The sequence below is a fragment of the Canis lupus genome, chromosome 9 (assembly GCF_003254725.2).
Source record: "Canis lupus dingo isolate Sandy chromosome 9, ASM325472v2, whole genome shotgun sequence".
NCBI lineage: Eukaryota > Metazoa > Chordata > Mammalia > Carnivora > Canidae > Canis > Canis lupus.
In genome coordinates, this window is record NC_064251.1 from 58,861,064 (window position 1) to 58,880,207 (window position 19,144).

Below are 19,144 nucleotides of genomic sequence, written 5' to 3' on the forward strand. Positions count from 1 at the left end.
CTTGGAGTGGGGAGGAGCCTGCTTTGTCCCTCTTCTTAAATTCCCCAGCACAAGGCAAGTTCAGTTAGAACTTGTGGAACTGAATTGAGTTTTAAAATGGTACTGTTGGGATCCCGGGGTGGCGCAGCGGTTTGGCGCCTGCCTTTGGCCCAGGGCGCGATCCTGGAGACCCGGGATCAAATCCCACGTCGGGCTCCTGGTGCATGGAGCCTGCTTCTCCCTCTGCCTGTGTCTCTGCGCCTCTCTCTCTCTCTCTGTGACTATCATAAATAAATAAAAATTAAAAAAAAATGATATGACATGTTCATGTCATTTACTCATAAAAAAAATAAAATAAAATGGTACTGTTGTCACAACAGCAGCTGTGATGGTGTCATTACGTGTGTTGATATTAACATTTCACACTGGGATCCTACTTTGGAGTGGGGAAGAAGGGTTTTAAAAAGAGAAGAAAAGTTCAAACCAGTAAAATGGACAGAATCCCCCTAAGTCAGCAGTCAGAACATTAAATACATGTGTTTACTTATACTGTTTGTTATATTAGGTGGACATGGGGAAGGAATATTTCTAACAAATAGCTATAGAACAGAGCAAATAAAGTCCAGCTAAGATTTTGCTATTTGGCAAAGGGACCACTGGCTAGTTGGTAGAGGGCCTTCCACCAGAAGCTGGACTGCTTTGGGCATTGTGGCCCAGAGAGTTGCCAGAGATTGCTGTGGCTTCTGTTGGCTCTGTATAAAAGGAAAGATTAGGTACTTTTTAAAAGGTGTGCCCTAGATTAATTGCTCTTGGCTATATGAGGGCTTTTGAAAAGAGTTGGTAGTTTTAGTGTACCATCTTGATGAGATCTCCAGAGTATACCCCAAGCAACCAGACCTTTTTGAAAGGATATCATCAGTTTGAAGCCTCTCCAACTCTTATGTGATACTGCTTTGTGGTCTGGAGAAGAGAAAAAAAAAAAGGAAATGAGCATTTTTGCACACTTAGTTTGGTGCCCCAGTAGCCATTATCTCATTTATTCCTTATAAGAAACTCATTTTTATAATATATGAGCTGAGGAACAGAGACAGGTGGTTATTTGCTCAAGGTCATACATTTGGTAAAGGCAGAGCTAAAATAGGTTAAGGGGGTGTGTGTGGGGGGAAGATGCCTGTTGTATTCTTTGTAACAAAGCCTGACAATATGGGTATAAATTATCTTATTTATTGTTTGCTCGAGTCATAGAAGACCAACTGTGTGTTGTTTCTTTTCATTCTGTTGTATTAGCAAACATTTTCATTGTCCAGATTGTCCTCGTGCACAGAAATGTAACATATGCAGCCTGTTTAATTTTGTATTTGTGAATCTGACTTGATTTCCTTTTTGGCAACAGCTACTGTCTAGAGAAAAGAAAAGATTTTTCTTCGTGTCTGTTTGAAGTGACAGAAATATTGGAGCAAGTAATAAAGATGGAAAGCATTAATTACATACTTCTAAGAATTTAAAGGTCAGACAAGCTAAATATGTATGTTTTGCTCACTGGAATGTCTGTTGAAATTGTGCCAGGATACTCTCTGTTCCTACAATAAAAGCACACATTTTAGATAGCCATCAACTTACTTTGGTATCCAAAAATTACACTAGAGTGTTGCTTTAGTTGCTTTATATCTTAAAGTTTAGGACTCACATTTCTGACATTAATGTGATTTGTTTCATGATCCACCCCCTTTGGCCATGTTTAGTTACTATGTCTCATTTTGATTTCCTCTGTTCTCCCCTCAGCTTATGTTGGAGTCTGTCAGCTGCTGCTATGTACATGTCAGGCTAGTGACTTGTAATGTTTATTAATACAATGTCAGTCTTACTGTTGAAAAAACTGTGATGCTTCTCAGAAGGTTGCAATAGAACGAAGCGTTTGATTTCCAGATCCTGTCTGCGCTGCATGGTGAATACATTCTCAGATGTTATGCAGTTCACTGACCTGACAGTTATGGAACCCCGCCTGGGACCCCATTTCAGCAGGACATATTTGAACAGAAACAGTTTGCAAAACTTTACACACTTAAACTCCTGCCAAGGCAAACTGTTAGCCACTTGAGTTTGTTATAAATACCCAGTGGCAGTGGTTGGAAGTAGCCCACGGTGTGTTTTATATTCTGAACTGAATGTGAATGTCTTTGTGGTTATATAGAGTAGTAAATAATTGAGTTTGATTAGGGAGAGGGACCTCATTATCCCCCACCTGTGCCCAGCTGGAAGGGGAGGGTCGAAATGAAGCCATTAGCTGTCTCTCTTACTGGCATCTCAAAGAGCTCAAATACATCTGTGTCTTATTTTCTTTTCTGGCACAATCAGTCGAGCAAGCTAAGCAGGCATGACCGGATTTGGCAAGTCCCAAGGACTCTGGCAAAGATACACAAGGAGAAGGTGGAGGGCAGTCATTTTGGCTTCTCACTGCCCATTAGTCTAGCGAGTTATGTTTTTGGAAAATGTCTGTTTTGAAAAAGAGTACTTTGTCCAATGTCAAACATCACATACTCACACAATACTCTTTGATCTTTAAAAAAATTTTTTTGTCAGTGCAAGGGGAAACAAAATGTGGCACTCACACTAGTGTAAACTCTCTTTATGGATAAAGTAATACCCGAAGGACTTGCTTTAAAGCAGGCATGCTGCAGTTATTACAAGGCTTTCTCTTGCTCATATATTTTCATTTTCTACTTTGAAGTGCTAAAGAATGAACATGCATGGAATTGGGACCAGCGCAGGCTGGGAACTGTAGGAGTGTGTCTTCATCATTGTTATGACCTGGTCAGGAGTGGAGAATCGAGTCCTGCTTTTGGCAGCCTTTTCCCACAAACTGAGACTGTGACTCAGGAAACCATGATATTCTCCAAGGGCTTTTAAAAAGGGATCTCATAGTTCATATGGCTAGTGTAAGAGTCGGGGCATTTATAATCAAACTGAGTGTTACAGTGTAAGTTGAACCTTTGCCTGGCCAGTAGTTCCTATCTTGAGGATGTGCTCTCTGAAAGTCTGTTCTTACCTTGAGTCCTCAAGGCTCTCTTCTGGGCTGTAGAGAGGTTTAAAACTCAGGCTTTGAGGTCTGGCTGCCCTGGGTGTAACTCCAGGCAGGTGTCATAACCCTGCCCAACCTCAATTTCCTCCATTATAAAATGGGACTGATAATAGCACCTACTTTTTCTGGGAGGATGAAATGAACAAGTAAGTGCTCAATAAATGTTGACAACTTATATCTCATTTATCACTTCCTTGTACATAGAAAAGCCATGGTTATTATATTAAGTAAGCATTTATCATATGACGGATGTTATGTTAGCTACTTTGCAAATATTTAGACCTCATAACAATCTTATACTTTAAGGATTATCCCTCTTTTGTAGATGAGGAAGCTGAAAGCTGGAGAGGGAGAGATTATATCATTTATCCCAGGAGGGCAGGGCTGGGACTCCAAAGTAGGCTCTACTCCAGAGCTTGCTATGCTCTGCTGCCTTCTGGTCACCACCAGCTTTTTTAGCATGATACAGAACTAAACGATCTCTTGTTTTAAGACCTCTTCATTAAGAAGCTCTCTGATTCCCTTACCCTTTTCCAGCTTGGTTAAGTGCCTCTGTGTTTGGTAGCACTCAGAGCTCACCTCTGTCTTTGTACTTATCACATAGCACTGCAATTCTTTGCTTCTCTGTCTTCCTTTCCCACTGGACTGTGCTACTTGGTTTAGAGACCATATTGTTGAAAGGGAAAATAAGGGAAGGGAGAAGAAATGGGTGGGAAATATCAGAAAGGGAGACAGAACGTAAAGACTGCTAACTCTGGGAAACGAACTAGGGGTGGTAGAAGGGGAGGAGGGCGGGGGGGTGGGAGTGAATGGGTGACGGGCACTGGGTGTTATTCTGTATGTTAGTAAATTGAACACCAATAAAAAAAAAACAAAAAACAAAATTAAGATCTTTAATAGAGTGACTTCAGGTAAATTCCCCAATGCCTCCAGCCTCACATTCTGTAAAATGAATATATAATAAGCACCTATTTTTGGATTCAATTAATTGATACAGATTTTATTTATTTTTTTTTTATTTATTTATTTTTTTAATTTATGATAGTCACAGAGAGAGAGAGAGAGAGAGGCAGAGACATAGGCAGAGGGAGAAGCAGGCTCCATGCACCAGGAGCCCGATGTGGGATTCGATCCCGGGTCTCCAGGATCGCGCCCTGGGCCAAAGGCAGGCGCCAAACCGCTGCGCCACCCAGGGATCCCTTGATACAGATTTTAAAAGCTTAACGTTGCACATGGCACATAGTTAAGGCTCAGTAGGTAGTGGTTGCTGTTGTCACTGTTGTAACTATTGAATAATAACTTGTACTGTGCAGCTCAAAAAGCTCTTCACAAGTCTCATTGAATTTCTCTGCACCACCACCATGATTCTTTACTTCCATCATTCCCATCCAAAGCCAGTAAATTAAGCTGAGGTACAATATACCCACTTCTCTGGCTTATTCCCCCAGAAATGAAAGCTTTGAAAATGGAGCTGAATACTCTTCCATGAGCTTTGGAGGGGGCTTGATGCCTGGGCCAGAGGTTGCTTGCTTACAGTGTCCCTGACTATTGCCACCATGCCCAGCAAATTGTACATTTTAATGGCCCTGTGTTACCAAATATAAGCAATGGTTGGGATCCATTCCCCCAAATAAGCAATCTGTGCTGAAGGAATAGGAGAGAGGGGGTGAATGGGGCCTATTCTCTTGGAGTGATGACTTGGGCAAGTGAACTAACATTTTTAAGCTCCTGTTACTGTTTGCCAACCTTAATGCCTGGTGCATGGCATTCATTGTCTGTTTTATCCTCCCTGACAATTAAGTGGCCTCCTCACCTCATGGATGCAGCTGAGGTTATTACCACATGTAAGGCAACATTTTGGTTAGCCGTGGAACCAAAATTTGAACCAAAGGGTATTTAACTCCCAGCTCATATGTTTTCCTCTCCAATATGTTGCCTTCCAACTTGAGTTTTGCTTCCAGCTCTGTCCCTATAAGTAGAATCTAAGCTTTTCAGATAAGGACCTGTGCCCTGTCACCTCTGGTTTAATATTTAGCAGAGAAATGCTCATCGTGTTAGGTTAATGTGAGTATAAAAAGTTCCCTCTGGTAACTGAGTGGCTTTGCACTGGGACAGAGCTGAATTCCTCAAGTGAGTAATCTCTTTTTAAAATGCCCATACGTTTTTCAGTGGTTACGAGACTTGACAGGACCTAACTTTGAATTGACTGAAGCACTCCTGGCAGCATTTAGCTCCCTGAAGGGGCGCTTCATCCTAGGCCCAGCACAGGCAGCCCAAGGAGCTGTGGAGGGCAGCTGCTTCTGCTCACTGTCCCCCAGTGCCCTGCTGCGGTAGAAAACAAGCTGTCCATGAGGGGAGCAGGAGGAGGAGCAGTTTCTGAGCCAGGCCTCAAGGTTTGTCATCCATCTGTCTATCCGTCCACCTGTCTGTCCAAGGGCTAGTCACCCTCAACACAGGTCACAACTCAGAAACTGGAATGTAGGGCCACACAGAAGGGAGGCAGGACTGGCCCCCTACTTACCTGCTCCAACATTTCCCTCGAGATCAGTGTCTTTTCAATCACAGACCCAAAGCCCAGCATTGAATAAAAGCAGCTCCACAAGATGTATTTCTATAGACTTTTTAGAAAGCCCATAAAAATTTCTGGATATAAAGAAATGAGGCATAAAACCCAGAACGTTTGGAAGTCAAGCTGAAAATTGTGGGAGCAAGTCTCCATATCCATTTATTAAATGGGAGCATAACTTAACACTTACACCTAGAGGTCTTTTGAGAACCACTTAGGTTCTGTGCTCTTGTATTTTCGAAACATTTTGCCCCCCTTAAGTGCTGTAGACTTCGCGTAAGATCCAAAGTTGGTGTTTGTGTGGAAAGAGAGAAGCAAGTGGAGTGGGAGACTGACCTGAGGAAGCCTTCATCGGGTCTGGTTGAGTGTGCAGTGCGCAGGTCACAACCTCTTTCTCCTTTTAACGTGCACAATTTTACCGAAATGGAGCCCCAGAGTGAGATACCGCACACTCGTGAAGGCACATTCTGAGTGCCAGGCGCGCCCCTTCCCTCCACTGTTGTTTTCATTTTCCTCTCATGAACCTTGCTACCCTGGCTGCAGCACGGAGGCTGTAAAGGAAGATGGAGAGCCGAGTTACCTCAGAATGATCACTATCGTTAACATTCACGGGTGGTTCACTTATCATTCCTGACTGCACAGACATGGCAGCCGCTCGGAAGCGTCCGCAGGTGTAGCATGGTGATACATATTACATTGTGCCACAATGGATTTATGTATTCTGTAACAAAAGAAAAGTGTAATGAAAAAATACAGAAGGTAATCCTTTATTCCTCCACCACACAATTTATCAGTAATGCCTGTGGATGATAAGTGCCAGGGATTTCCTCTGCTTGCTTTAACCTTGTCACCCAGGTACATTTTGGTAAAATGACAGAAAAATACAGACTAGGGATTTTCCTCTGTTCAAAAATCTTTTAAAAGGACAACTTTTAATTTATGGAAGTTAGTGCAAATGCAAGGCTTCCTTTTGAGCTTCTAGTCTGCCTTTGCTAAAAAAGATAAACGTATTGGTTTGAAATAATGCTGTCAGCCAGCCGCAGATTAGGAGAGAATGTAAGCAACTTATAAGCAGACTCAGATCTAAAATAGTTCGGGTGGAACCTGGGTGGATGGAAGTTCGTGAGATCTAGCCCAGTACTAGTTTGTGCAGACCCGAGAACTTGTGTTCCTTTTAGGCCCCACTCACCCATCGCCCAACATATTGTCACAGATGGAGCGCATACTGACTTCCGAGGAGAGAGCAGGGGAAGACAAGCCTGAATGCGGATGATTGGCGTTTGTTCCAAACATACACTGGCCTAGCGCCAGAGCAAATACCCCCAAGTTTATAAATGCACAAGGCACTTTACATTTCAGTGCTCTTGCCAAAGTATCACTTACTGCATCGCTCCCTAAATATAGTTTTAAAAAAAGAGCTATTTCTTATTTTGCTTTGATCAGTAAAATAAACTTTTAAAGATTGTTCTGGGATGGGGTCCAGCTTCTGAGGTAAAGAATGGCTGGATCTCAGGCATGATTCAGTAACAGAGTGTTCAGTAAAATTAGCTTGACAGTTCTCAGGCCTGCTGTTCAATAGCAAGAACTTGACCAAGTTAAAATGGATGATTGTGCTGGCTAGACCAGCGTCGGCTTTTGCTTTTTAACAAATGGAATGTCAAGGATTAAACAGCAAGCCGTATGGAGAGGAGGGGTGTGAAGATGTCTTTGTATTAGGGAAGCAAATTGGGTCCTTCGTTTTGAGATGGGCCCACAGCCCCTCTGGAAAGCCAGCCACCTGGTTGGGTCCAAACTAGGTTTAAGGCCCCTTCTCAGCCTGACCTATCATTGGGAAGCTTTTCTGTGGCTTAGCTTGGGGCTTGGCTTTTCTTTCAGATTTCTTGTCAATATAAAGTTCTGCCATATTTTTTGGCCATGTGTTCTCCTTTGAGATTCTTATGAGGAAATGGGAATGTGACCAAACTCCTTGTGGTAATTCCCATGTTCCATAGTTGGAAACTTGGGTCCCATTTGTTACATGAACTGCTTGGAATTGGCCTATTTTGTTCTGGTGCCCGAGCATAGTGAGTAGTATTTGTGATACTTGCTATTGCAATTAACAGTCTTGGTGAAGTTACACCTCAATCAGGGATGGGCTTCTGTTTTTAGGGTACTTGTTCCCTACCAGGTTTTTCCTATCTAAATGAATCACTCCCTCCAAGTTCGACTGGCTAGAAGCTACAAGTAATATTAGTATTTTGACTTGTAATTATTTATGCTTCATTTCACATTTTATTTGACCTTCTAGGACTAAGTAGATTAAAACATTCTTACTGAAGTATACAGACTATACGTTTAAAATTTGTTTATTTACATACTTACTAGCCAGTTTGAGCCCTTTTTTTTTCCTTACTCTAAATTGCTTTGGGCTATAATGTTTTCCTCTCACCTCCTACCCCCGCCACTCCATGATGTTTTCCTCTAGGGATCCATGAACTTTAATGTGATCATAGTATCTGCCTGCAGTGACATCTACTGACACAAGCCAAGTTTATTATCAATCCTTGCTGCAGGATTTGGCTTGGGAGCCAACATGAGTAACCCATACTACAAGTGACCCACACAGACCAAGTAGATTCAACTTGAGAGAGATTAGAAAAACCTTCCCTAACTCTGACCTTTCTTTAACTTGGAACCGTTTATACCAGAATGCTTCTCTCTTTCATTAGAAGTTAGTCTGTTTTTAAATAATTGGCACATTGAGGTACACTCAGTAAAATTTTATTAAATACAGTGAAGACCACAGTAACATTCCTCTGATTGAATATTAATGATGATTCAATATTTGTCTTTTCCTACAGAAATGCTGCTCATGGATTTTCCCTTATTCAAGTGGACAACACAAAGGTCACCATGAAAGAAATCTTGCTTAAGGCAGTGAAGCGAAGAAAAGGATCTCAGAAAATTTCAGGTGAGACTCTGGAAATAGAAGCTCAACTGTTAGTTTAAAATGCTTGGTGTGTGCATACATGTGCGTGTGTGCATGCACACGCATATATATGTGTGTGTGTGTGAGATGGCTGGCTAGATACTGTTTTAGATATCATTGCTGGAAGGTTTTGTTAGCAGATTTACAGCAAAAAAGTGATTTTTAAAACTGCCCCTGGGCCCAAGGAAGAGATTGGGTCAGTGGCATGTGTGAGAAAAATATGTTCATATTGATTATGGAAGCTCTGTCATTAATAATTTGTGATAAATTAAGGCAAAGCTATTTGAGCTGTTAGTTGGTGTAAAGATGTCTTGAAAACCAAATCCTAAATTTGAAGGACTGCTTTTAATTTTATGTTTTCACATAATTTTCCATAGGGGAAACTCTCTGTTGCTAGTGTTTGGGGTATGCAATAAAAGAAAAACAATTTTCATTTTTACTAAATGAGGGCAACTGTAAAAAAAATTTTTCTTAAGATAATCCACTTGATGTGCACAAATACCTGTTAATCTTTGATTCTTCATTACCCAACTTTGTACAGAAAATAAGCTTATGGTATTAACTATGATATTTAAAGGATATGAGGGAAAAAATATTACCAGTATTGAGAAATAATTATTTTGAGAAATAGCTCTAGGATTTGTCATACCACAGACAACTTTAATATAAATCAACCTCTTTATGACATGTCAAATATCATTGCTTTGTAAATAAATGAGACTTCTTCAACACCTTTGGTTTCATCTTCTAGAGAGGAAAAAAGGCATTACTCAGGTTGAAGAAAATAGTTTTGTGTTCTTTTTAAGGAGAGGCATATAATCTGTTCCAGATTTAATTAGCTATCTTCAGATGAAAGCTGAAGTTTTAATAAAAGTTAGAAGAGATAACACAGTGAAGGACACGGATGAGCTGTCTCAAGGCCATATTCCAGGGGAACGATAAGAGCTGTAAAAAATGGCAGAGGAGAGCAATTGAATGGAGCAGTGAAAATCTGATTCTCATAAAAAAGAGAGAGAGAGAGAGATGCTGGTAGGGGCGGTTGTAGATGAGACCTGCTAGCGTCTGCAAGCAATTTGGATGCTTGCCAGGAGTCATTGTTCACCCTCGGCTGTGGCGGCTCCGTCCAGATGTGCCAACTGCACGTTTCGGCTTTTGCCAGCTGACTGCGCCGTTTGATAACCAGCTCTCTGGATGCCCATCACTGGCCGCAGAGATAGAATTAAATGATGATGATCTTCCCACAAGTTGGGAGAGGAAACAATGCATATAAATCTTGATTTCATCTCAGCATGAGAAGTCTTTATCCATCATCACTCATAATGAACAAGTCGTTAGCTGGGATGAATGGTGTTCTGGTTTTTCCAAACACCTCTTTTGTTCATTTTTTGGGTGACTTTTATCCATTGCATGGGGGTCAAACCTCTTTACATTTAAGGGATGATTGAAGAGGCATAGCCTTTCCTTCCCAGGGGAAAGAAGATATTTGGGGGTTCTAGATGCCAATCTAATAGCATTTAAACAGCTTCAGATATTTAAAGATATTTAATAAGCATTCGTCTTCCATTAAGATCCTATTTTTTTCCTCTTGTTTTGTCCCTAAATCTCTTACAGAGTAGTGCATTTTGTGACACATTCATTCATTATATTCAAAGATAGCGTTATTCTAGGCTGTCCCAAGAGGAGCAGGAACCAGCTTTTTAAACCTTCTTATTAGAAATTCAGCTGTTGCTTATTTTTTTAGACCATGAAACCTTTGTGAAATTGCTGAGGTGCAGCTGAACCAGTGTCTTTCCCTCTGTCTCCAACTATCTCTTTCCAATTGTGTACCTATTTATCTGTGTCCATCTCCAGCAACCACGTTTATCATACACACGGTTATTTATGTTCACCTCTGTGTACATGTCTCTGCCATTTCCACCAGAGACTTTGCTGTAACCAAAACACAGTGATCTACATTATTTATTCCTTTTCATACTAGAGAAGTCATTTGAGATTGATGTATTTACATAAATTACTGTCCATTTCTTAATCCAAATAGCTCTATAAAATGAGAAGCTCTTTCTGTTGCTTTATTAAGTCTAGTCTTGTGAAACCAAAGGATCTCCAGTTTGGCAAAGATGTTTATTTAAGGTTAGCTTGGTGAAGACAGTGTATTTTGTGGTTTCGAACTTTGTATTGTGGAGTAGGCTTGTTTGGGAGGGTAATTAATGAAAAGAAGAACATCCTCTTGTCATAGATGGAAACACAGTATGTTTACTTAAAAGAAAAAAAGGCTGTTAATGCTCACAATTGGCTGTGAAATACTTGTACACATTATGACATATGAACCTAGTCATGAACTCAAGAACCTGGTGACAGGAGATACCAGGCTTGAGACATTCATCTTGCCCTTGCTTAGTGTCTGCCACAGTGACCTGCACAGTCTCTGCAAGAAGGGGCCTGCTTTACCCCATGTCCAGGACAGTAGTAGGGCGCTCAGCCCTCTCTTCAAACAGCTTCAGCCTAATGGAGTACAGAACAGCACTTGTCTCTTTGCTGCTCCTATTAACTGAAGTGAGAGACGAGATCAAACAACACGTGCCATGTGAAGGCGAGAAGTCTCACTGCTTATTCGTTAGGGGTTAGCTGTCCTAGAACCAGCTTTCAGAAATCCTTTTATAGGCTGACAGGGCACTTGTGCTGCTTACCCACAAACCTCTAATTTCTCTCCTCCTTTTTTTTTTTTCCCAGACTGACCATACAACTCTCCATTTCATAGTAATCATAAACTGAGAACCTAAATTATTTTATTATGAAACCCAGATGTGGGTTTAATGCCTGCCTTAAGGCTTAAACACTCTGTTGCCCTTCCCTCTGGCACTGTGTTCCCAGTTTTCATTTGTAAAAAAATTGGAAGGTGGCAGATAATTGAGCAAAAGAAATCATCTTTGTTTAGGTAGGTAGGTTTGTCAATGGAAACCCTTAGGGTTGTAAAATATTTTTGCTTGGTATAGATGGACCATCATGACAGGCTCTTGTAACTGATCTAGAATTTTGACTTGCATTATTTGTAATTATCATTGTCATAACTATTTATGAACACTGCAGGGGTTTTTCTATTAATATTCATGTACTGAACTAATCTTTTCATGGTGTGTTCCAGTCAGTTCTCTGCTAAGGCCCATTTTTTTTAAAGCCCATTTTTAAATATCTTTTTTAAAGTTTCTCTGCAGCTTTTCATTTTATTACTGACCCACTTGACATATGGAAGCTACCTGCATTGGCGGAAAGGCCCCATTGTTTAGAAAATTGTAAATGGAGAATCTGATTTGAGAAGAATTAGCTGGAATCTCTTTACTAATTTTTACAATCGGGTGTGTGTGTTTTTGACATATGAGTAGCCAGTCGGGTTCTATGATTTAGCTGGTAAAATATACTGACCTGCTGTCTAGTGAGCAAAGCTCTTAGCTCATCAAGTCCTCCTTTTGGCAAGTTCACCCTCACAATCAGCTAGTGATCTTCTGAGCTTCTTAGTATTTTGTTGTTGTTTAAAAATGCTGTCTCCCACCAGCCTTTACCAGCCTCCTGAAGCAGGAACACTTAAGAAATGGAGGTAGATACAATTTCAGTTTTACATTGACACAGAAATATAGTTAACTCTTGGTCTACAAAAGAGAGAAGGCTTTGAAGTGGGATTTTCCAAGCAGAATAGTTTTCTGTGTGGCTCTATTTCAATATCTGTTGTCATTTTGAAATGGAGGTGTTTTTCCTTATCATCTGCTGAAAAGTTGAACCAGAAGCATATTAACTTTTTCTTACCCTTCTTTATTCTTGCCTTTTGATATAAAAGACAAATTTTTATTCATCTGAAAATCCTTTTGAAAAGTTCTTATGGTATTATTAATAAGCCTTATGGCATTCATTTTTGCTTTTCCCTTATAAAATTTCACCTAGATTTTGAAAGATAAATGTTAGCTTTGTCAAGCGGGCTCTCTCTTAATGTCTCTGTTTAGAGTCACAGGCCACCTTATTGCTTCCTGATGTACTGTATTTTCACAAGACACCTAGAGTATCATTAATGACATTGTCTAGGACACCTCCACATTATTCCCTAAAACAGTGCTAGGTGCAGAGAAGGTGAGCAAAGAGCTACCACAGGGTGCAGGGTTCTGTTCAGAAAAAGGGCTAATGATGATATCATTGGATTCTCAAGTTTTATATTAAAGATTCATGTAAAATGTAAATTTTGATCCATAATGTATTTGTATGTTCACTTCTCATGTGTTCTCATGTTGTCAGACCTATGCTTGGGTGCAGGGAGACAGTGGGAGGCAGATTTACAAGGCCCTTGCTCAGGAGGAACTTATATTCTAGAAGGAAGGTAAATATGAGGGGCTGAGAGAAGATACAACATGTAAGATGGTCAGGGAACTCCTCCCCAAGAAATTGACACTTAAATTGTGACCTTCACATTTAAGCTGTGAAGATTTGGCGGCGGTGGGGGGGGGGGGGGGTCTCGGGAGGGCAGTGTCATTCAAAGTAGTGGCTATTAAAGGTTTACTTTTTTTTTTTAATTTTTATTTATTTATGATAGTCACACACACAGAGAGAGAGAGAGAGAGAGGCAGAGACACAGGCAGAGGGAGAAGCAGGCTCCATGCACCGGGAGCCCGACGTGGGATTCGATCTCGGGTCTCCAGGATCGCGCCCTGGGCTAAAGGCAGGTGCTAAACCGCTGCGCCACCCAGGGATCCCCCGGTTTACTATATTTTAATATAAGAGAACATTTCAGATTACTGTGTAGTTAATATACTTAACTTCCTCCCCCCATCCCACCCCCCTAAACAAGTAGTAAAATTGACCCTTGAATTCTTCCCTGTGCTAGGTCCCCACATCTTACCCATTAGCAGATCCTCTCAGTTTTACCTCCAGAATATATCCTGAATTTACTCAGTCTTTTCCATCTCCACTGGATGAGTCCAGATCGCCATGACCTCACCCAGACTGTTGAAATAGTGGTTTTTCTGGTTTTCCTGCCTCTACTATTGTCCTCCTCCATTCTGATGTCTACACAGCAGCCAGAGAGATCTTTTTTTTTTTTTTAAGATTTTATTTATTTATTCATGAGAGAGAGAGGGGGGCAGAGACACAGGCAGAGGGAGAAGCAGGCTTCTTGCAGGGAACCCGACGTGGGACTCGATCCCGGGTCTCCAGGACCATGCCCTGGGCTGAAGGCAGCGCTAAACCGCTGAGCCACCCGGGCTGCCCGAGAGATCTTCTAAAGTATAAATCAGATCATATCTGCTCTATACCCTCAGTGACTTTCAGAATAAAATTCAAACTTCTAACTACTGTGAAATACTCTGAGGCTCAAAGAGGGGAAGGGACGTACAGAGAATATGAACACAAAGAAAGAAAAGAATTGGAAAGAAGTGCAGAACTGATCATTGCAATATGGCAGAGAAATATAGACAGACTAGGTGGAGAACCTGGGAAGTCAGTGTGGGGATTTGGAGCCTATAACCTAACATGGAGCTGCTGTACTTAGTAGGTTGGCAGCAGCAGGGCCAATCTCTGACACACTCTCTGCAACAACTCACTTGTAGGCCTTACTTTCATGCCAGATAGACCTAGAAAGGAGCATACTAATTAATTAATTATCGGTAATGTTTTAAAGGGGATTTGTGTGTCAGGCGAGGAGTTGGTCTTTCCCCAAGATGTGGTTCCAGTGGGGAAAGAGCTGATTTATGGAGTGCCTTTGTGTGCTTATACATATTACCTCATTTAATCTGCTGAAACCCCAGGAAGTAGATTTTTTTTTTTTTTGCCTGTCTTACAAACAAGACTTTAGAAAGGTTTGGGGGGCAGCCGGGGTGGCCCAGCGGTTTAAGTGCCACCTTCGGCCCATGGCGTGATCCTGGAGACGCAGGATCGAGTCCCACATCAGGCTCCCTGCATGGAGCCTGCTTCTCCTTCTGCCTGTGTCTCTAACTTTCTCTCTCCCTGTGTCTCTCATGAATAAATAAATAAAATCTTTAAAAAAAAAAAAAAAAACGAAAAAAAAGAAAAGAAAGGTTTGGGGGTGGTGCACGTTAGAATTAAGGAACTGTTAAGAACTATATGTATAATCATATACTTACCTTTCTGAGCCTCCCTTTCCTCAGCTCTAAAAAAACTTAAAGTTACCCAAATTTCCACAGTAAGTAAATGGCAGAATTGGAGCACAGGCTTTTTTGACCTCAAAGCCCATACTCTTTTTATTGTACCATGTTGCTTATTAGAACCCTAATGGGAGAACAAATTTAAAATTCTGTAAACAGAAATGTTCATTGATTCTAAGATCTAAATGCACTAGGGAAGTGCAGCATTTAAAGGAACCCTGTGGTGAATCTAGATATAAAGCCAGGAATTCTTTTTGTAATTGCACAGTTTGTCTGAATTGGTGTCAGTTTTAATGTTTTATGTCTAGCTTTCTTAAAGCAACATACACCTGTCCTGAACTGCCCTGTGGAGAAGAGAAGCCCATATGTTTTAGAGGGAGCAAGGTTTCTAACACTCTTCTAACCTGAAATGTTCTCCAAAGGCTAAAATAAGCTAAAGAATCTTCTAGCTATAGAGTTGAAGAGTCTTATTTCTTGTATAATTGTAATGATGGAAAATCCAGTAACCTTTCTTTTATGAAAGTAATTTGTGAGTCAGAGACAGACATGTGGTTTCCTTATGCCATAGCAGGTAATCCTTCAAAAGAAGAAAAAGAAGGTGAAGAAGAAGAGGTAAATAAGATCGTTTAAATGTTCTTAGTCGAAAAGGCAGTAATTTCTGTGGGAAGCTGATCCTTCTCATGAAAGAACAAATAATCATGCTGATGCCACTTATGCATGGGCAGGGGGCGGGGGGTAAGAAATAAAGACCTGATACTTGATATCCACTGACCCAGTGGGAAAATGATAAAGAAAATTAGGGCAGCTAAAGTGCTTAAATGTATAACTCAGAAATGCCCCAGGCAAGAAACTCCAAGTTAAATATTCCTCCTTTCGTCTTCTCTCTGCCTCTTTATCTTGTTGTTTCTTCCCACCTGAGCCTCCCCCTGTCTGAAGTGCTCTGAGGCTCCTGATGGATCTTCTTGAGAATAGAGCAGAGCATGTTAAAGATGGCATTGCAGTCAACTATTTTATCTAGGAAGCCTGGAAATTTAGAGAATTTATGTCAGGCAAAAATCTTTGGGAACCACTTTAGAGACCCAATTATTTTAGAAAGGTGTATGAGCTCTCGCAACCGCCATATCAGAAAAACCTGATATATATCATTCGCCAAAACTACATTTGACCAGCGTTTACTCTTCCTACCAGTCGCTAATCTTTCAGAAGTTCCTTTTCCATCACAAAATCTATTCATTCACTCCATCTGGGACAGTCACCAACGTGGATTAGATTAAAGCAGAAGCCGAACGAAAGAAAGAGAAAAGACCTATTCACCTGACAGACTGTGTGGTGCTGCAGGAGGCACATACATTATGGAGTCAGAGGAAGGACCTTCTCTGGGCCACTAGGGACTAGTTCTAGAGCATCACTAATTTATTAAAGCTTTTTAGAAGAAAACTACATTCAGTGTACATACTAACTGTAAGCTGTACCCTGATTTTAGAAATGTTAAGAAGGAGGAAAAAATGCATCTTAGAATTCAGAACTGCAGTATCAGAATGTGCAGCCCTGTACTTCCCTCCATGCCTTCCTCAGCTGTGACGTGGAGAGGTTGAGGGAGGAGTCACCCAAGGCACTGTGTGAAGGGGCAAGTGTGCTCTCAAGCTCTGAGTCTGGCTCTGACAGACCCTGTTGACCTCAGCGGTCACTGTCCATTGCTGCCTGCTGTGGGCCAGCACTGTGCTAGAATCAGGTGGAAACCCAGTGAGAAAACAGATTCAGAAAAGGGGCAGTAAAATATGGCAAATTCACAAGGAGAAGTACATAAGCTACTAAAGCAGCATAGATAAGGAAGTACTTAAACTACTGGGAGAGGCAGGGGACTGAGAAAAAATGCTCTGGAGTAAATGATTTGATGATTTTTTGAAGATTAAATAGAATTTTGCCAGATGGGTGAGAGGAAGGACAGTCCAGACAGAGACGTTTTGAGATGTAGTGGCAAAACATGGACATCCCAAATTTCCAGAGCAAGAACAGGGCAAAGGATACACTGCAGAAGCTAGGCAGTGTCCAGATCTGACCAGGCCAGACCTGATAATATACTCAAAACTAGAAAAGCTGTATTTGTTTACTGGGGGCTCACTTTGCAGCAGATACTATATGTAGGCATCAGGGATTTTGTTGAAGCCAGGAAATGGTCCTTACCCTCCTGGAGCTTACTGTTTAGTTGGGGAGACAAACAAATAAATAGGCAATTACAATGCCGTGCATGTGATCAGTGGAAATAAGTGTAAGGCCTGGGTACACACATCACACATGGTGGGAGGGGAGCCCTAGTCCAGTCTTAGGGGGTCAGGGAGAACTATCCTGAGCAAATCTTCCAGGTGAGACCTGAAGATGGTAGAAACTGACCAGATGAAGAAGGCTGGGAAAGAGCATTCAGGCTGAAGGAGTGAAGTGAGAGAGCTTGATGCCTTCTGGAAACCCATGTAGTTCCATATAATAAGCAGAAGAATAATAGTTAACAGGGTGGAGCATGATGAGCCTGAAGTAGTCATTCGTGACCAGGTCATGTTTGTAAACCATGTTGAATTTGAGCTTTATTCTGGTGGCAGAGGGGGAACCATTGAAAGAAGAACAATATAGTCAGAATTTCTTTTAGAAAACACACCATCTTCATGATAAAAATCGATTAGAGGACATAAACCAGGAGGCAGAGATACCCGTGAGGAGGCTCTTGAGGACTCTATCCAACATGATGAGCCCTGAATTAAGTCATGGAGAGAAGTGGATGGTACTCAGTACAGGAAGTAGAGAGATGGACACCATATAGTAAAGTCTGATTTCTTTTATTAGAGCTGAATGCACAGTTTGAGGAGAATTAAAATACCTTGAGGCTGCCACCATCTCTGGTATTAATATTAAAACTAAAGGGTGGTAAAAGATAGGCTTTTAAAGATTTCTTTTTAAAAAAATTAAATGCTTGTTGAAAAAAATTGAACATTTAAGAAGTACATGAAGTAAAAAGTAAATGTCTGAAGTTTTCCTCTTACCGTATTTGGTGTGAACCCTTGTTTTTTTTAATTCAGTTCACACAGATATATGTATCGGCAGGACCCTGTTTTTTGTTTCTGGTTTCTTTAAATCACTATATACCCAACGTTTAGCAGTGTCAAATAGAAGACATTCCATAAATGTTTATTAAATGAACTTATAAAAAATGTATCCACATAATAATTTTTAAGAAAGATACCATACAGTGTATTTGATTTTGCATTTGTTTTTCACTGGTTATTGTGTCATAAGCATTCTACTATATTACAGTAACCATCGCAGTTTAACCTTTCTGGTTAAATTTATTTAACTTAGTTCTCTGTTGTCGGACATTTAGATTATTTCCAAATTTCCAGTTTTATACAAAAATATAGTAACAATCTTGTATGAATATTCATTGCACAGTTGTGCTGGTTGTTAAATATAGGATTGCTTGTCAGAGGTTTGCTTGTTTAAAATATTGGGAAAAACAAATCGCCCTTTAAAAAGTTTAGACCAGGGCAGCCTGAGTGGCTCAGTGGTTTGGGGCCTGCCTTCGGCCCGGGGCATGATCCTGGGGACCTGGGATTGAGTCCCACGTTGGGCTCCCTGCATGAAGCCTGCTTCTCCCTCTGCCTGAGTCTCGGCCTCTCTGTGTCTCTCAGGAATGAATGAATGAATGAATGAATGAATGAATGAATGAATGAAAAGTTTAGAACAATTCTTTGACACTCCAAGAATATATGAGAGCATCTTCTTTTCCCACTCCCTTACTGACACTGATGTTATCAGTCTTTAAATTTTGCCAGACTGTGGCTAGCAGTTAATATCTCATTTTCATTTGCATTTCTGGGGGGTTTTTTTGTGTGTAAAGTTAAGCATCTTTAAAAGTATTTTATTTGCCATTTATCTTTCTTAAAGATCGTTTTTAAGTCAGTTGTTTTAGTGGGAAGAGAAATTGAGCAGTCTAATTTCACAAAACTCTTTTTAAGAAGTACCCTGTAGTTTAGAATACGGTTTACTTTACAACCCTCTTTCCTGCCCCAGCAGGTACACACACACACACACACCCTCGTATAGAAAAAAGGCACACATCCAGCCCAGGCCATTTTACTTATTTGCCTTTTGGCCCTTCACTCACCAACAAAGCTCTTGTTTTTTATGTTTGGATAGAGTTAGCTGGTAATTCACTAGATTCCAATTCACCTCACTTAGAACCATATGTTGTTACCTCCCTACTTTGTCACAAAACTATTTGAAAAAACAGATTTCTTGTTAGTTGATTTTAGTCTGATATGTGTATATAGTACTTAGAAAATGCATCATAATCTGGAAATCAGAAATGTAGACAAAAAAGTTGTCACTCCTTAACACGTTTATTTTGGGGAGGCACATTTACG

At 40.7% G+C, this 19,144-nt stretch overlaps 1 protein-coding gene and 1 long non-coding RNA gene across 16 annotated transcripts in view; one reads left to right on the forward strand and one right to left on the reverse strand.

Moving 5' to 3' along the window:
- MAPKAP1 (MAPK associated protein 1) overlaps positions 1–19,144 on the forward strand; it is a 253,255-nt gene that overhangs the window by 147,245 nt on the left and 86,866 nt on the right. For 12 of the 15 annotated variants that reach the window (XR_007413273.1, XM_049115024.1, XM_049115026.1 and 9 more), the window contains 2 exons: positions 8,465–8,574; positions 13,166–13,291. Coding sequence is in view for 14 of the 15 variants with exons in the window: in XM_049115024.1 (XP_048970981.1) it covers positions 8,465–8,574; positions 13,166–13,291 (236 nt within the window). In the remaining variant the exon portion in view is untranslated. The remainder of the gene's footprint in view (positions 1–8,464; positions 8,575–13,165; positions 13,292–19,144) is intronic. The other 3 variants (XM_035721461.2, XM_025475154.3, XM_025475149.3) reach the window with 1 other exon arrangement.
- Positions 5,862–14,850, reverse strand: LOC112677213 (uncharacterized). The gene is made up of 3 exons (XR_003146919.3): positions 14,712–14,850; positions 12,013–12,170; positions 5,862–6,345 (listed from the first exon to the last, which is right to left on the reverse strand). It is a non-coding gene; the product is annotated as an uncharacterized LOC112677213 (long non-coding RNA).